This window comes from Acartia tonsa, chromosome 2 (genome assembly GCF_053477335.1).
Source record: "Acartia tonsa isolate MP-2025a chromosome 2, ASM5347733v1, whole genome shotgun sequence".
In the NCBI taxonomy this organism is placed as follows: Eukaryota; Metazoa; Arthropoda; class Copepoda; order Calanoida; family Acartiidae; genus Acartia; species Acartia tonsa.
The window spans coordinates 15285769-15305083 of NC_137261.1; the positions used below are offsets into that span (position 1 = coordinate 15285769).

At 33.1% G+C, this 19315-nt stretch overlaps 1 protein-coding gene across 4 annotated transcripts in view; it reads right to left on the minus strand.

The window, feature by feature from the left end:
- Ih (hyperpolarization activated cyclic nucleotide gated potassium channel Ih) overlaps positions 1-19315 on the minus strand; it is a 229189-nt gene that overhangs the window by 62544 nt on the left and 147330 nt on the right. For all 4 annotated transcript variants that reach the window (XM_080146939.1, XM_080146931.1, XM_080146948.1 and 1 more), the window contains 5 exons: positions 14667-14855; positions 13690-13853; positions 5783-5852; positions 3425-3509; positions 1320-1460 (listed from right to left, as the gene is read on the minus strand). In XM_080146939.1, the coding sequence (XP_080003065.1) occupies positions 1320-1460; positions 3425-3509; positions 5783-5852; positions 13690-13853; positions 14667-14855 (649 nt within the window). The remainder of the gene's footprint in view (positions 1-1319; positions 1461-3424; positions 3510-5782; positions 5853-13689; positions 13854-14666; positions 14856-19315) is intronic.

The following is a 19315-nucleotide window of genomic DNA, read 5'->3' on the forward strand; positions in this document are numbered from 1 at the left end:
CGCGCGAAGCGAGCCGAAATTTTTTCTACCCCCCCCCCAAAATTTTTACCCCGGGGCTAAAATTTGCTTGGGGGGGTAATTTAAATTTGATTCAATATTTAGTATTAAAAATGCGCACGAAGCGCGCAAATTTTTTTATTATTACCCCCTCAAAATTGTTTGGGGGGGTAAATACCCCCTCCTAAATGGTTGGGGTAAATTTTAAATGGGGGGGGGGGGGGGGTAAAATGAAAAAAATTTTGAGGGTGCCTACGGCCCATTACTCCCCCCCCCCCCCCCCTTGGACGTCTATGGTGCTAGCTGCCAAAAGGCTGAACGTACAGATCATGCCCGCAAACTGCTTTAAGAGGCATAAGAAGGCCGACAAATAATCTGGAATAGCCATAAATTAATAATGCATAATTATCTCGCAGTGTAGAGAAATGCGCAAAAAGAACTATTTTACGCGTTTTTGCTTCAGTGAAGCTTTCCCTGTGCATCATTGGATCTTGGCTATTCCAGATTATTTGTTTGCCTTCTTATGCCGCTTAAAATGGTGTGCGGGTATGATCTGTACGTTCAGCCGTTTGGCAGCTAGCAGCCTTTAAAGTTCATAGATTTTTGGAAATATTTGTTACCGGGAATGTTTTACCGTGAACTGCAGTTGATCCGTATAGTTTCATGCTTATTAATTTTCTGAGTTATTATAACATTTTTTCAACACAATATACGGAAAAAATATTCGTGTCTTTCCAAAAAAAGTTAATTCATGCAATTTTTATCGTTGATAGGTGTATGTATTTAAAAAACGTTTTAGTGTGTTTTATAAAAGGCTCTGAAAAAATTAGTTTGCTTGTGTATGTATAATGTGCAGTAAAATGTGTGATTTTAGTGATTTTAATCGCATAAAAAAAGCTGTGCTTTGGTTTTGGTCAGGTTAAAAATTTATATGTGAACTTTAATTTTTAAATATTAAAATTTTGATGCTTCTTAATAAAACCAAAGTAACAATCTATGTTTTTTTTATAATGATACTTAAAAGAAAATTTGCCTTTACTAGTATAAACTTATTTATTATAAAAGTTGTAGATATGCATTATCTTTTTAGTTCCGCAGCTACTCTATATATCAATTTTTCTAACCGTTTAGGAAAATTTGAAACAGGCTCTAAAATTCCTATAAATATTATGATTCAAAGACATTAAATAGAAAAAAATCTTTAAGCTGCTATAAGTTAAAGGTTACTGGAAATTATGAGTTATTTCGCTACTGGATGTTATCCTAATAAAGCTTAAAATAATTTACTTAAAAATCTTTCAAAAATAGAATAATTTACTTACATAAACTTCCTCCCACTGGCTGACATATCTGACCAGCCTGGAGAGTCGGAGTAACCGGATAAGGCTGAGAAGTTTGGCAAGGCGGAGAATTCTGAGGGCCCGCCCCGCGTGCAAGATCTGGAAGCTCGTCACATCCTCGTTCTTAAACAAAATGTAATTTGGACTTTAATATTACCCTCGAAAGGAACCATACAAAGTGTCTCAAAAATCAGCCACGTGACGTTATAAAAATGAGGGATTGTTGGATTTTTCTTTCCCACTTCTCCGCTCATCTCCCTCATTTTTATGACGTCACATGGCTGATTCTTGAGACACTTTGTAAAGTTACGAAGGGAAGGGATATTGAACTGTTAAAAATGAGAGTGTTACTCAAACTTTTTTTAACATATTGACTTTGGTTATTGTTATTTACTGTTGATTTAGTTGTCTGTAAAATCCGAACTTTCAAAGACACCACAGAAGAAATGCTTTGGGGATAACTGTTTTGAGGTCCTAAGGTACATATAATTGATGAAAAAGCATTAAAAGATTATTTTTGATTGGTAAAAAAGGTAAAAACAAAAAGCTTATTATGTAAGAAGACATAACCTTTAGTGAAATGAAAATATTTATGAAATAAACAGATCTATAGTATAGATGTATGTACAAATAACTCCCTCCCTCCCTTTTTCAATGACATTATTAGTCTGCTACCAATTTGTATTCTGCTACTTGGCTGTAATAATACACACCACAACATTGGTTGATTTTTAATGACCCAATTGCAAGTCAATGGGGAGATATATGTATTAATTATTTAACCCTTTTCCCTTCTAGTGTTTTACTCTAATATGAAATCAATGTTTGAATTCTAAAATTATAAACTGTATTTTCATTTTAGTACATGCAATAATCATTCTCAGAATCTATCAGGGATTAGCAAATGGCAGTTGAATTTTTTTTCCATTTTTTATGTTTCAGTGGTTTAGTAATCTATAATACAAAGTAGAATGATGCCTGTCTGTTCGTCTGTCTGTCCGTCCGTCCGTCTGTCCCTTAAGATCTCGGTACCACTGAACCGATCGGATTATACTCTTCAGGGAATATACCTACTGGTCCTGTGTTGGTTTTAGGCTATTTTCTTGGGGGTTAAACCCCCCCCCCCCACAAAAAAATCCCCCAAATTTTTGTAAAAAATCAGTTTGAAATTAGTAGTTGCATCTTCAATTTTTGTGAACTTACTAGTACTTGATATAAAGTAGTTTTTTTTCTATAAATATCTTGGAAAATGTTGGTGTGAATTGATTGTGCTTTTCAGGGAAGATTTATAAATACCTCAGAGTGGTTTTAGGCTATTTTTCAGCCCTCCCCTTGATGCTAGGAGCGAATTAAATATTTCATGTAAAATGTTCCAATTTCTAAATTTTGTTTAGCAATTGACCTATCTTTATATTCCACCTAATTATACAGTTCAAAGAAGATTTAATAATGGTAGAAATTCTGGATACTAGTTAACAACAATTCTACTTTCCCTATCTCGTTAAATGTCAAATATTAATTCCCATTACCAAATATTAGGTAATTGTAAAATATCAAAACTTATATAAATAAATAAATTGGTAAGCCAATCTTAATTTTTTTTTATATTGCAAACTACTTTTATCTTTAAACTTGTTTTATATAGTGCCTGGTCAAGCTCAGAAACACCCTGACTTATTTTATTTAGAAATAAATTGGAAATAAAGGGCGAGGGTGGATAATTTTTCTGTTGTTTTCTTATTACTTTAAATTTAAAATGGGAGTATGGGGTTTCAGTGCTCAATCGCCTATTAGAGGAAAAGCACCAGTTGTATTTAAAGCCATACCAGGGAAAAGAGAAGAGAATCTGACAAACAATTCTAAAAGAAAATTTCCCCACAACCCCCTTCCCTTTTTCTCCTCCTATTTACCCACTACTCTTCAGTACCCCAAAAAAGTTATACGCAAACTTTACCCCAACAAAATATTAAATTTTGCGGCAATTCTAATTGGAATTAATTGGTTGAATAGCAGCCCCTGAGCCATACAAAACCCTGTCATACCCTACCCAACTTAAACTAACCAAAATAAACTAAAATTCTACTCACCAGTTTCTCTCCTCTAAGACTGTTGAAAATAAGGAAGATATAATCCAGTGGTACAGAACTTATTAGATCCAAAAAGAACCAAGATCTAGCGCAGGTTATATTATAATCAAATTTCCAGAAGTCGTTCAAAAAAAATTCTGACGTCATAAAAATGAGGGACGAGGAGAGGAGGAGTGGAAAAGAAAATCCTTAAAAAAGAGATGGATAATCCCTCATTTTTTTAAGGTCACATGCTGATTTTTTGAGCGACTTTCTTCGTCTTCAAATTTCCAACTTATTTTTGTAGCAAAGTTCTTCTTGATATTGTTTTAAAGGTTTGTCTGTTGTGCTATAGTCAAGGACATGTCATACTGGTATTTTGAACATTTTGCTAACCTCCCACTGACAACAAAGAATAATTTTCGACGCCAGTGGTGGTATTTTTAAATAATGCATGAAATGAATAATTTCAACATACAAAAAATTTGCTTTTGGGAACTTATGACGTTTAACAGCATGAATTTGTTGTTTTCATATCTTATTTTATTTTATTTTTAGGACGTACGTTCTTCTGGAGATTAGGACTTTGTTAACCGCCTTGATGGGCTTTCTTTTTCAAAGAGTATGCCTACTGGTAATACAATGGTTTTAAGCTATTTTCCTAATGGAAAAATGATTGTCCTAATTGTGCATAAATAAGGGGGAAAGACAATAATTCTTATAATAAAGTAACTGGATGTGTGTCTGTTTTTACTAAACTGATATGGTTCTTCTTTACAGGGTATCTTCTCATAGGTCCCATTAATGTTTATAACTATTTTTAGGAAAGGTGCCACCACCCTCCCTAGAGAAATCGCCCCAAGAAAAAATTACCACCTCCCCCCCAAAATAATTTTAATTTTAAAAAAAACTAAAATAAGAATTACTTGTTAAATCTAATCAAGTGCCCCTAGAGGCCTCTAGGTCCGTAGCCGATAGTTTTAAATAATGCAGTTGAGAAAACAAAAGTGTAAATATATTGGTATAGATACAGTAGAGTTGTTTGACTTTATTTTGTGATAGTATTATTGTTTTCAACACAATATCACATTTTTGTTCACAAAAGTAATGATGTTTGTGGCAAAATAATATACAAGGCTCGGCAGCTGCATCATTTTACAATCCCCAATAACACTATTTTCATATAATTAAGAAATGTTTGGACTAACTTTAGCTATTTCGATGCATAATTTGACAGTCTCAACCGCAAAAAAACAGTCAAAACAGCCGTTCATTAAAAAAAATCGTAGACTGGCGCCTTCAGTAAGTTTTTAAAAAGGAGCTTACAACAGAGCTACCTTTTTCTCAAACTGCAACCAATAGTTTGGTTGCCGAGCCTTTATAAAATAATACACTCTAGCTCTCATTTTTCCTTTTCTCTCCCCATTATTAGAGAAAATAAACATTAGATAAGATATAGGAATCATTTCGATACAACATAAAAACATAAAAAGATAATAACATTAAAATTGCAAACCAATATAAGGTAAGGGGGGGGGGGGAAGTCACTAAAAAATCAGCCACGTAACGTCATAATTATTAGGAAGATGAGAGGAGAAGACGGAAAGAAAACCCCATATGTGAATGAATTTAGCTGTCCTTTTAAAAAATAAATTAAATACATACCAGCGGCTACGCCCCTAGAGGCCTCTAGGGGCAATAGAGGAGAAGGGAATTGAATACCGAAACTATGACCTATGAGAAGCTACCCTGTTAAGGAGAACCCAATCGGTTCAGCGGTTAGCGAGATCCTTCGGTACAGACATACAGACAGACAGAAAGACAGACAAACAAACAGACAGACATCCTGTTACTTTATTATAGGGATATGAACAAGAAGTTAGAGAAGTATTTATTCATTTGTACTATTCCCATTATAATATTTCTTGGAATGCATGAAATTACCATGGGATCTTTTATTTTGAATAACAAAGAATAAAAATACCATAGGTAAAAACTTTTCTCACAAAATGTTTTTTATACCTTTCTAATTAAGTAATTTTTTGCCTTTATATTTTTGGTGCTTTTTTAATTTTCCAGATTTAAAAAAAGTATTTTTTCTTAAGACTAAAAAGGGGCGTTTCGTCGTATTTTCACAGTAGATTTTCCCCTATTTCTATGCCCCTACGGATGGCTTTAACCATGCGGAGCCAATTGTCTAACCCTGCGGGGCAAACTTAACCCAACTTATCCTAACCTAACCTATAAAAATAAATGTCAAAAAAAGACGAACCGCCCCTGAAGAGGCGTTGCCACGAAAGGGACTATACCTCTAAAAAACTTATAGAGGAGCTTTGCTAAAAAAATTATAAGACTCCTGGGAAATTTGATATGCTATTCCTGATATAATCTCTGGCAATTAACTTGGGATCCAGGATGACCTGTTCACTGTTGTCCTGCTGCATTATACCTGGAATAATAATTATAATTAACTTGGGATCCAGGATGACCTGTTCACTGTTGTCGTGCTGCATTATACCTGGAATAATAATTATATTTAACTTTGGATCCAGGATGACCTGTTCACTGTTGCATTATACCTGGAATAAAAGAGATAGATAAGCCCTCTTTTGTATGACCTCACATGGCTGATTTTTGAGGCACTGTAGACTCTTTATAGTGTCTATAAAAAATGACGTCATAAAATACAAATTACCAATTATAGGTCAATACATAAACTAAATTACTAATAGCAGGCCAGTATACATTTCAATTGACCAATGGTAGGCCAGTATAACGTAATTTTTATTGAATTTAGCGATTGATATATTATAATTTAAGAAAAAATTTTTTTTTACTGATTAACATGTTTGCAGAATATATAAAACTAAAGTTTGTTTGAAATGTGTGAAGGTCTACACTGCAATCTTAACATAAATTGTTCCCGGTGAAAAATTAGAATTCTTACAACGAAAATAGCCAATTTAACAAGTTAAACTTAGAACACATTCAAACAAGGATAGATATATTTATGAGTAGCGTGGCTAATAAATGTAATCATTATTTTCAAAAATTTTTAGTATATAAAGAGTCTGTCTATATGGGGCTATTGCCTTAAAAAAAACTTACTAAACCTAAAAGAATAAGTTATAAGTTATAGAAATACCATCTAACAATGAATAACAATCAATGAGGCACCACCAAAATAGTCATCATGCTGTTTTTTTTTGTGAAAACAGAACAGCCATTCATGTTGCATATATAAAAAAAAATTTCATGTCTTGATATTTTTAAAACTACCTGGTAGAAAATTTAAATTCTTTCAAATATATGTCCAATAGATGAAGTTTAAACTATTGAACAGAAAAAAATATGCAGTTCACTAATTTCAAATTTAAATACACTTCGTGCAACTATCCCTTTAAAAGGTTGATGGGAATTTAGTTAAACTATAGGTATATTCAATAATAGTCCCTTTCGTGGCAACGCACCTTAAGGGGCGATTCTTCGTAATTTTAACAGTATTTTTTTATTCTATTTCTAGCCCCTGCGGGGCCAATTTCCTAACCCAGTGGGGCAATCACCTTTCCCAATATAACCTAACCTAGCCAAAAATAACCTATAAAAAGCCATTTTAAAAATACGACGAATCGCCCCTTAAGGGGCGTTGCCACGAAAGGAACTACTCCCGTATATTCTTTTCTTTTTTTCTCAAGAACAGACAAAAGAACACTTTGAAAAATAGAATAGCTATGCTGCTAAAAAACACACACACACACACACACTCACACACAAACACACACACACACATATATACTCTCATGAGATGCAAGTTTATAGAGTTTATATAACAAACTTAAATATTTACTTTACGATCACCAAAACACATATGTACATTATATGTCATTTATTGAAAGATTTTTTTTGCTTGCAAAAATATGTATGAACGAGTTTCAATTGAAATATGTCCCTTTTTATGATTGTGACAAATCAAAACACTAAGAGCGGCATCCTTTTTTAATAATTCCGTAAAGTTGGGTGCAAGCTTCCAGTCAAATGCGCTTAAACGCACACAACTTGCCGAAATTATGCGAAAAAAATGACCCTCTTTCGGACGTACGAACAGACCGACCCCAATTAAAGAAAAGCTTCACCTTTAAAAAGGTAGATAATCACACTATTAGGACACTATTATTTTTGTGTATTTGTTTGTATTATCACACTATTAGGACACTATTATTTTTGTGTATTTGTTTGTATTATCACACTATTAGGACACTATTATTTTTGTGTATTTGTTTGTATAAACACACTATTAGGACACTATTATTTTTGTGTATTTGTTTGTATTATCACACTATTAGGACACTATTTTTTTTGTGTATTTGTTTGTATTATCACACTATTAGGACACTATTATTTTTGTGTATTTGTTTGTATTATCACACTATTAGGACACTATTATTTTTGTGTATTTGTTTGTATTATCACACTATTAGGACACTATTATTTTTGTGTATTTGTTTGTATTATCACACTATTAGGACACTATTTTTTTTTGTGTATTTGTTTGTATTATCACACTATTAGGACACTATTATTTTTGTGTATTTGTTTGTATTATCACACTATTAGGGCACTATTTTTTTTGTGTATTTATTTGTATTATCACACTATTAGGGCACTATTTTTTTGTGTGTATAGTATTTCTTAATAAAATCAATGCTTATTGATATTGTTTACTCTTTTAATATTGTGTTCCGCTTATGGTCAAGGACAGGTATATGCAGCCAGGATAATGGATTTGGATCAGGGAAAATAAAGTTTTCCTGTACGGCATCGTAATACAGACAACTTTCCACGAATATTAAAATGGAATAATAAAATTAATACGCATTGTTAGCGGGCATTCGGCCACTCGGTAAAAATTTATCATGAAACATAATGCCTAACCAATGTATAAAGGAATATTTGTATGTCTATATTTCTTACTCCTGAGAAAAATGATCTCACATCTTCTCTTCACATATTTGTCTCTGTTGATCTGTCTGTCCATGACAAATAAAGAAAGACAGACATGAATAATAATATCTGTCTTTGTCCCTAACTCGAATGCTAAAATAAGTTGGACATGGCATAAAGTAAGACAGAAACATATAATATTCTACATATCTATCTCTGTATTATACATTATTGTATGTCTCTATCCCTAACTCGAATGTCAAAATAAGTTGGACATGGCATAAAGTATGACAGAGACATATAATATTCTACATATATATCTCTGTATTATACATTATTGTATGTCTCTGTCCCTAACTTGAATGCTAAAATAAGCTGGACATGGCATAAATAAGACAGAGACATATAATATTCTACATATCTATCTCTGTATTATACATTATTATATGTCTCTATCCCTAACTCGAATGCTAAAATAAGTTGGACATGGCATAAAGGAAGAGAGAGACATGTTAATGTTATTCTTGGCACAACTAAAACTTTATACTGGAACCACGCATGTCAGGACAAGTAAATAGATGAAAATTTGCAAATAAAAAAAATTATTCATAAGTGGTTACAATCGGTTAACATGTTAACATTAAGTACTTTTTTTATTCAGAATAGATCCCTCAATTTTGATTACCCTAAAGAATATTTTTTCATTCTTACAAATAGTTAGGTTTGATTAAGAAAGGTGAACAAGGATAAGTCTTCCTGCAGGGGTTAGTTTTAAACCTTTCTTGTACAGTTTATGGGTTCTTACCTAACCTGTTTATTATGTCAATATGAAAAAAATACTCTAATTTTATAAAAAAAACAAGGATGACAACATCAATAAAAGCGAAGCTCTGAAACGATATGACAGACGAACATTAACTTTTGTTAAGTCTCAGAACTGAACATGAAAAATATCAAATATAAGGTTTGATAAAATTATACGTAAATTTGTTGCAAAACTTCTTAAATACAGAATTCTGTTTAAGGACATGCTGACATTTTTAAAACTTGATTATAGAGATGCTTCGCTCTTAATATTGTACCTTATTGTAATAGGAATCAATAATTAAAAAATCAGATCAATCTGATGATTTTATCACATAAAAAATTGTTACCTATTAAAAAAGTAAAAAAAATCAACATGTTTAAAATAAACGTACGGACATTCTAGTAACGATTATAGAGTTGCTACGCTATCTAAATCGTACCTAACTACTACAGGAACCATCGTGCAAAGTTTGAAATCGATAGGACAATTCTAACATGCCTAAATTGACGAAAAAAGCTATCCATTACGGACGAACTGAAGGACGAACGGACGGACTGACCGACCCTAATTATAGAAAAGCTTCGCTTTTAAAAAGTGCTTTGGTATTCGAAAAAGAAGAATGTAAAATAATTTTCTTACTTTTATATATGAGGATGAAATTTAAAAAAAAAAACTTTTTTTGCCGATTCCTTGATCCATATGGTACAGCGTACATTTTTATTCTATCAATAATCTTTGCTTTTTAACATTAATTCATCTTTTTTGTCAGCTGTGGCAAAATATTACAATCAAAATATTGAATTAATGTTCAGAAATTCTTTATCCTATTATATAAAGCAGTAAGTTTTTTTTATGTCTGTAGAAAAGGATCTCGCCAACCGCTCAACCAATATGGTTTTCCTTTACAGTGAAGCTCCTTCAATGTCTATAGAGGGGATCAACTCCTCCCCTCAAAATAATACAGACAACTCTGGTCCCAGAGGGTTCTGGAGCCGGAGCCGCCAGTTTATTTTAAGCAGGCTAAATCTTTAATTCTAAATCAGAAGCATGTTTGACATGGATTTGTCAGTGTTATGACCCTCCCCCCCGTACGAAATGAAGAGGATGTAGAAACACTACGCATCAAAGATCTAATGTGTAAATGTAGCTACAACCCTTTAATCCTTTTTAGGGACGGTCCGTCCGTACGTCTGAGATGGATAGCTTTTTTCATTAATTTAGGCATGTTAGAATTGTCCTATCGATTTCAAATTTTGCATGGTGATTCCTGTAATAGTTAGGTACGATTTAGAAAGCGTAGCAACTCTATAATCATTACCAAAATGTCCGTACGTCCATTTTAAACATGTTGATTTTTTTACATTTTTATCAACTAATTTTTATGTGATCTAATTATCCGATTGTTCTGATTTTTGGTATACTAATTCCTAGGACAACAAAGTACAATATTATAAGCAAAGCAACTCTATAATCAAGTCCTAAAAATGTAAATATGTCCAGAAACATTACCCTGTATCAAAAAGTTTTTCAACAAATTTACTCACAAATTTGCTTCATTTATATTCTGATTATTCAGTTCTGACACTATACAAGTGTTAATGTCCGTTTGTCCTACTGTTTCGCCTTTTTGGATGTCGTCGTCCTTGTTTTGTTGAATGCTCCCATAGCACACCTTCACAGTAGTCATAAAATTTACAACGAAGGAATGGTTAAAAATCATTATGAGCATATAAATTTTCTCAGCAACCAACTCTCCGCTCCCCCTACCAATAACAAAATCTTGTACATGTGCCTATATAAGGTTATAAATCAAATTACGTCATAACATTAAAGAACCAAATTTATTTATTCAAGAACCCTTTTAATATTCTAATGTTAAGTTTATATAATTTTTATGTGTAATGTGGTGTACAGCGTATTCATATTCTTTTTTTTTGTAGCAGAGCTATGCTACAATCTGTTTCTTGTCTGTTTGTGTACTCTATATTCGACCGACCCTTTTTCATGAAATTAAATAAACTTTCAAAAGGATCATATTTCGTTGACATTACCAACGAAAACCTTTTATTTAAATTTGAAAATTATTAACACATTTTGTATAGAAATGATTTTTTTTATAATAAATAAACAACTATTCGATATTCATAAAATGTAATTAGTTTTTTATAACTGCGCTACGTATGACTTGTTTTAGTTTACTTTCAATAAGAATAAATATTAATATATTTATTCCATTTTTATTCTGTCTTTATTATTGTACTACAGCTTGTCTGTAATCTGCTCTCACACTGAATTATTACTTGGATGTTGCACCAGATTATCCTGTACTCTTGTACTACAGTGATGCTCGCAGCTGGCTTAAATAACGATGCCCCCATTAACCCCCTTTACCCCATCCAATCACCTTATCTCAAGTACTAATAACACCAGAAAGAAACTCGAGCTAATTAATTTTTAAATTTTCGGCAGAAGGTACTTTTTTCAGGAAAACAATAAAAGAGGGTTGTTCATATCACAGAAATTCTATAATTTTTCAATTTTATTTTGTCAAAACATTTCCTGTACTGCGTATGAAAATAAATTTCCTTGTTTTTATTTGTCTATTGTCATTGAATATGATTAATACTCATACAATTTTCAGTGTTCAGCCTTAATTCAGAGGAAGTGCTTCAACTTATTATTTCTATAATACAAAGTAGAACAATGTCTGTCTGTCTATCCGTCTTTCTGTCTGAAGATTAAGAACTCAGTAACTACTTTAAAAAAGGATACAAATATTATGAAAGCACACATTTTATAATTAACATAAAAATTTAGACGATTATCATTCATACAAGCTGAGAAAAAGTAAAAAAACCCATTAAAATAACCGGCTAAATCGCAATATAGGAGCTTGCTTTTTGTCAATTTTATAAATTTTCTATACTAATAATGTATTCTTTTGTATCTATAACTAGCGACTTCATCTCTAGCCTCTAGGGTCTTTGCCCCAAGAGGTAATTAAAAAAAAATAAGTACTACTGGTGCTGCCAGTAGTTTTATCGAACTAACTTCAACATAAACAAAAAAAATGGGGGGGGGGATTTTTTTTTCGGGGGGTTGGGGGTGTCCCACCCCTCAAGAAAATAGCCTTAAGTCACCACAGGACCAGTAGGTATATTCCCTGAAGAGTAGAAACCAATCAGTTCAGTGGTTACCAAGATCTTAAGGGACGGACGGACGGACGGACAGACAGACAGACAGACGGACAGACTGACGGACAGACTGACGGACAGACTGACGGACAGACTGACGGACAGACTGACGGACAGACTGACGGACAGACGGACGGATAGACTGACGGAGAGACTGACGGACAGACATCCTTCTACTTTGTATTATAGATAAGATATGGTTAACCTAATATTTAAAGTATTATTTCTACATGCGGTACTACTAGGCTAGACTTTGCAAAGACATAGTTTCATAAATCTTTAAATCTTGTCTGATCATAGTAATATTTCCCTTTTCAACGGCAGAATTTATCATTTTTATGAAGGAAAATACTTGCAAATCATCCCTTTTACATCATTTTTCTAAAACTGATGGATTGAAAAATTATATTTTTGTGTTTGCGATTATAAAACATAAACTCTTGTTAAGTAACAATTACATAAAAAAAGTATCTTTCAATAAGCATAAAAAACTTTTTGTTTATGCCTATATTCTAATCCTATTATATAAAGAGTAAGGTTTTTTTTGTCTAAAGCTTCAGATTTCTCCTCTCAAGGAAAGCTTTATATCGGACCTATTTTAGGATTTTAGGATGTTTGTCTGTACCGAAGGATCTCGCTAACCGCTGAACCGATCGGGTCCCGGTAAGGTTTATAACTATTTTGGGGGAGGGCACCACCACCCTCCCAAGAGTAAACACCTTTTTTAACTAAAATTAAAAATCTGAAATAAGAAATTGGGTTATCAAATTCGACTTTCATCTCCTCAAATTCCCCGTAGCCGCTAGTTAATAATAATATAACAAGGATGACAACATCCACATGTAGCGAAGCTCAAAAATTATAGATGGATATCGGGGAAAAAATATCTCTAGAGCAGTGGCATAAAAATAAATATTAAATTTGATAATCACAAAACCTTTAAAATCAAGAAAACATAAAATGCTATAAATCAATCTAGCACTGCAAATAATAGACAAATCATAATGAAACTATTTGAAAATTTGTTGAATGTGAATTTATTTGATCCCTGAATATTTCAGCCGTCAATCTTGATTAGAAATTGAAAAAATCATGAAAACCTAAAAATCTAGGAATCGATCTAGCACCCTAATTATTGTGCAAATCTTGATAAAACTTGGTTGAAATATGACGAATATAAACTTGTTTAATGTCTAAAAAATTCAGCTGTCTATACTCAATAAGAGCCGAGAAAATCCCACTTTGTCTCTAACAGACGGATAGACAGACGGAAATTTCGAATTATCGAGTAGCTTCGACAATAAAAACTCTGTTATATTGGTATTAAAAAAAGACACAATTACCTGTTCTAAAATTGACAACAATATCAATGAGAAAGATGGTGTCGGACATACAGTTGAATACAATCCATCTGGTGGAGAGGTCGTCGTTGAAGAAGGAAATGGCCACAGGAAGAATAATCAGGTTCGCAACAAGTAATAACAACATACACAGGTCCCAATAGAATCTAAACAAGAAATAGGTAAAATCATATTTTATGAAACACTAGCTGCTGCGACTCTAGAAGCCTCTAGAGACACTTGAGGTGAGCGGGGGGTGGGTAAGTCGACCACGCCACCCTGGAATTTTCAATTTGGGTTTTGAAAAGAAAATGTAAAATTTATTTTATTGAACCCCTCTTCCTACATAGTTAAAAACCTTCTCTTGACCAATTAAAAGCTTTACTGTAAGGGTTCAGTGGTAAGCGAGATCCTTCGCTACAGACAAAAAAGCTTACTACTTTATATAGTAGGGTAGCAGTCTATATATGAGGTAAAAAGGAATGTTTTTAGTATGAGTTTTGTTATTGCTTTGCCACTTTTTTAGTTAAAGGTAAGTGTAAGCAAGAAATCTAATTCATTTATATAAAGAGTCTTAACATTTTTAATTATAAGATTCCTTAAGAACTTAAAAGATACAAAAAATTGCTCAAGAAAACAAGTGTAAAAATAAATCAGGGTTCGGCAGTTGCGGTGCATTCGAATGATTGTTAAAAGTACCCAAACGGGCTCGTATGCGCAACTGTCGGTCCCTGATTTTACGCTTAATACATAAAAAAAAACGAAGTAGCGGGTTTAATCGTATTATCACAGTAGCTTTTGATTTTTTTGAGGTACGGTTAGGTTAGGTAAATGTTAATGATGGCCCTGCAGGGTTAGGAAATGAACCCCGCAGAGTTATAACCCCTCACAGGGGCTAGAAATAAGCGAAAAGCTACTGTGAAAATACGACGAAACCCGTTGCTTCGTTTTCTTTCCATGATTCCACGATTTTGTTATACCTAAAGCTGGAGCAAGGATGAATAATCCAGTGGCCCGCGGCCTTTTGTCTCACTCGCTCCTTCATCAGCGCCTTCTTTGACCCGAACAGCTTCATGGCCAGCTTGTTGTCCGTGGGAGCGAAGATGTTCTGCAGCTGGTTCTTCACCCATCCCGAGTTACCTGGCTTAAACTCACTCGATACGGAATTTCTAAAAAGAAAATTATTATCCTTTTATGTAAAGTAGTAACTACTGTACAGATTGGACTCTCCCTTTCAGACAAGCTTCACATGGGTCCTGGGATGGTTTTAGGCTATTTTTTTTACCTTATCTGCCTTCCAATACAAAGTCCCTAGATGCAATGGACGCAACCGCTTTACTTGTTATTATATACAAGATTATATGAAATTCCATTAAAAAGTCTATCAACTGCACTGATTTTTAATTCTTAACCTACTAAAACCTTATGGGTATAGTCCCTTTTGTGGCAACGCCCCTTAAGTAGCGATTCGTCGTATTTTTAAAATGGCTTTTAATAGGTTATTTTAGGTAAAGTTATACTGGGTTAGGTGATTGCCCCGCAGGGTTAGAGCCCCCCGCAGCTGCTAGACATAGGAGAAAAGCTACTGTGAAAATAAGAAGAATCGCCCCTTAAGGGGCGTTGCCACAATACCCAACATTTTTTATGGCATATTGTCTTGAACATTATGGGTGCATTTGAATAGTTTAAATATATTCAATAAAGCTTAAGAATGATTACAGTGCATTTTAGAATGTGTCTGTTATGGAAATTGTGTTTTTTTCAGTTAAAATTACAATTTGTTTAAATTTTAGTGTGCATTTTTGTATAGTGCAATAAATTATTTTATATTTCAGTGGCAAATCTACTTTTTAATTATGATTTAAAGTACTTAACTTTACCAAGTGTCTAAAAAATCAGCCATGTGACGTCATGAAAATGAGGGATTATCTATCTCTTTTTCAGGGGTTTCCTTCACCACTTCTTCTCTCATCTCCCTCATTTTTATGACGCCACATGGCTGATTTTTGAGAAACTTTGTAAAGTACCCCAGTCTATCTACTACTGGAAACTCAATCAAGGGACAAACACTTTACCTAAATTAAAAAAACTAGTTGGATTTTTAGTTGGATTTTATATCTAAGTATCCTAAAATTCTTATAATTAAGTAACAGGATGTCTGTTTGTACCGAAGGATCTCGCTAACCGCTGAACCGATCGAGTTCTCCTGAACAGGGTAGCTTCTCATAGGTTCAGGAAAGGCTTATAACTGTTTTGTGGGGGAGGGTACCAATTTAAAAAATGGGTTTTTGGATTTAACTAACCCCCTCCTCAAGTGCCCCTAGAGGCCTCTTCGGTCGTAGCCGCTCGTAGAATTAAAAAAAATATTTTGCAATTACTTATCTTATCTAAAATAGGAATCAGAGTTCTAAAAATCAGATGAATAGGATAATTATAACATACAAAAATTTGTTGCCAAAAAAGCAAAAAATCAGCATGTTTTAAATGGACGTACGGACTTTCTGGTAACGATAATAAAGTTGCTACGCTTCCTTAATCGTTATAGGAATCATTATGCAAAGTTTGATATCGATAGGAGTTTAACCTGTTTAAATTAACGAAAAGATTTAATTGACCCTAATTATAGAAAAGCTTCGCTTTTAAAAATGTAAAAAATTTAATTCCTCCCTTTTATGAGAAAGTACAACAAAGTATGTATGTATATCGTATAATGAACTGGAATTAGCAAAAACATCCTAAAATTGAACTAATCTAATTTGTTAATGGAAAATATTTTAGCTAATGTTATTGTAACTTTGACACTGTTGGTTGGGCATATTTATTTTTATTTTAATTTTATTTTGAACACCATAAAAGATATTGATTTATTACTGATTACGACATTTTTTAAAAACTAATAATTTAAATTTATATAAAGTAGTAAAGTTTATTTGTCTGTAGCTTAAGATTTCGATAACCACTGAACCGATTTAGTTCTCCGTTTTAGGAAGCTTTTCATAGGTCTCTGGATGGTTTTAAGCTATTTAATTCTTGAATTTAGGTTTGGTTTTAGGTTATTTCCCTACTTTCCTTACTCCTTCAAATAAGCAAAATAACTATTACTAGGGAAATCTTTAAAAAATGGAGGGGATTCGAAAGTTTAGAGATGAAAAGATTTTTTGGGGGGGTTGGGGGGTTATAGGAGATATAATTTCGTTTAGATGCGATTGACCTTACCTTATCAAAATCTTACTAAGGGTCAAGAAAATGGGTCCACCTATCTGCGAAATCTTAGTCAACACAGAAAAAAAAAATTTATACACACATCCCAACAAATGTTATTTTTTACTGGACATTATGGTAGGGTTAAAACAAACATTAAACCATATCCATACATACTAATGGAAATACATTTCCTTGTTAAAAGCGAAGCTTTCCTATAATAAGGGTTGGTCCGTACGTCCGTCCGTCCTTGACGGATAGATTTTTTCGTTAATTTAGGCACGTTAGAATTGTCCTATCGATTTCAAATTTTGCTTGGTATTCCCTGCAGTAGTTAGGTACAATTTAGAAAGCGTAGCAACTCCATAATCGTTACCAGAATGTCCGTACGTCCTTTTTGAACATGTTGATTTTTTCACTTTTTTAACAAAAAAATAATTTTTATATGATCTAATTATCCGATTGATCAAATTTTTGGTATACTGATTCCGGGGTACAAAATTATAAGCGAAGCAACACTATAATCAAGTCTAAAAAAATGTAGGTATGTCCTTCAACATTAATCTGCATCAAGCAATTTTTAACAAATTTACTTACAATTTTGCTTCGACTCTTATACATTTATATTCTGATTATTCAGTTCTGACACTCTACAAGTGTTAACGCCCTTTTGTCCTACCGTTTCAGACCTTCGCTTTTATGGATGTTGTCATCCTTGTTAATATATCCTTTTGTAAATATGTATAACAAGTTAGGTGTAGACACAGATAGATAACCCTTTTTTGTCATCTAGGCTTTGTTTGCAAAAAAGATGGGCATCGAATTCCAATATACATTATGCCAGCACACACACACACACACATACACAAACACGCTCAAGCAATCTTACAACAATAGATTATAAAATGCTTCGTTTATAACTTAAAAATAATTTTGGATAAATCTTTTTTAAGGTTTTGGAAGGTGGCATTTATATTCTGCATTTTTTTTTACAAATAAAATATATGATAATCGTCCCCCCTCCCCCCTCAAAGCCCTTTCCCAAATAATTTAAGCTTCTAAGACTAAGCTAATACTTCTTAAATAGAAGTCTTGAAAATAATTATGAAAAAATTCTCAAAAGAACTGAAGCAAACCTTTTGCAAAAGTCTAAAGAACACAAATACGTATTTTTTGAAATACCTAAAAATACCTTATTTGATTTTAACTAGGGTTGGGCCGGTTACTTTTTTGGCCGGATACCAAATATCCGGCTGAATTGTAATGCCGGATATCCGGTTCCGATCAGATATAGGGCCAACGTTCGATATCCAGCAAATTACCGAATATTAAAAATGGCCGGATATCCGGCCTAACTTCAATTTTAACCTAAAATTTAAAATTTAAAATCAAAATTGTGCGGCTTGTGTTAATAGTAGAAGCAGTAAGATTCCAGTCAAATGCGCTTATTAGGTCAAACAGTTTTTAAATATTTGTTTGGTCAACATTAAGAACAGTTAGACTTAATAGTGCATTTGACTGGAAGCTTGCTCACAATTTTACACAATATTGCGAAAGCTACTATTCCCTTCGGGGCATATGAAATTATATACCTTATGTAAGCAGAGTCAACTAAGTTTTCCCTGGAGACAAATTCATTTCAAGCAATTTGCTTAAAGGTTTTTTAAACAAAATAAATTTTGGTATATATTGACTAAAAAAATAAATTTTTAAGTAGATCAATGGTAGATTATTTTCTTAAAATAATAAATGGGGAAGGGGTTAAACAACTGTATGTCCCCATCCCAAGGACTTTTTGCCGGCTCTCAATTGGTTCTTTGAAAATCAGCCATTAGTGTCAGGAATATTAACACAGCCAAGTAGAATAAAACAATTTACTAGCATATGAATAAGGTCTTTAATAAATGGGGCCAGATAGTTATCTGTATATACATCTTTTAGAATCTGAGAGTGAGGTTTATGTAGCTAATGTCACACTTTTAAACTTTTTTACCACTTTGTTTTTAAAAATACTACAAATAGTATTAGCTCCAACCAGAAAGGTTTTCCCCCAATATCTTCAATGGAGAAATTGGGAGGGGTGTCACATATTGGCTACGCCCTGAAAATAAAATGTTTCCCAAATATCTTCAATGGAGAATGGGGAGAGGGTGGTACACGCCTCCTTCCCTAAAAATAGCCAAGGAACATTCCCTGAACCCCGGAAAAAACATCTGGAAATTTGTTGAACGATCAGTCAGGCCATTTATGAGATTCTAGTGGATACACTTACATACAGATAACTGCGGTTGGGAACCCTTCAGATTAAACCTGCAAGTTTCAAACTGTGTATAAGAATGTTAATTTGAAAACTATAACAGAAATTCTTAAAATAATCTCCAACAATAAAACAAACTTTGTAAAGTTTTTTTCTTATCCGTAAAGATGA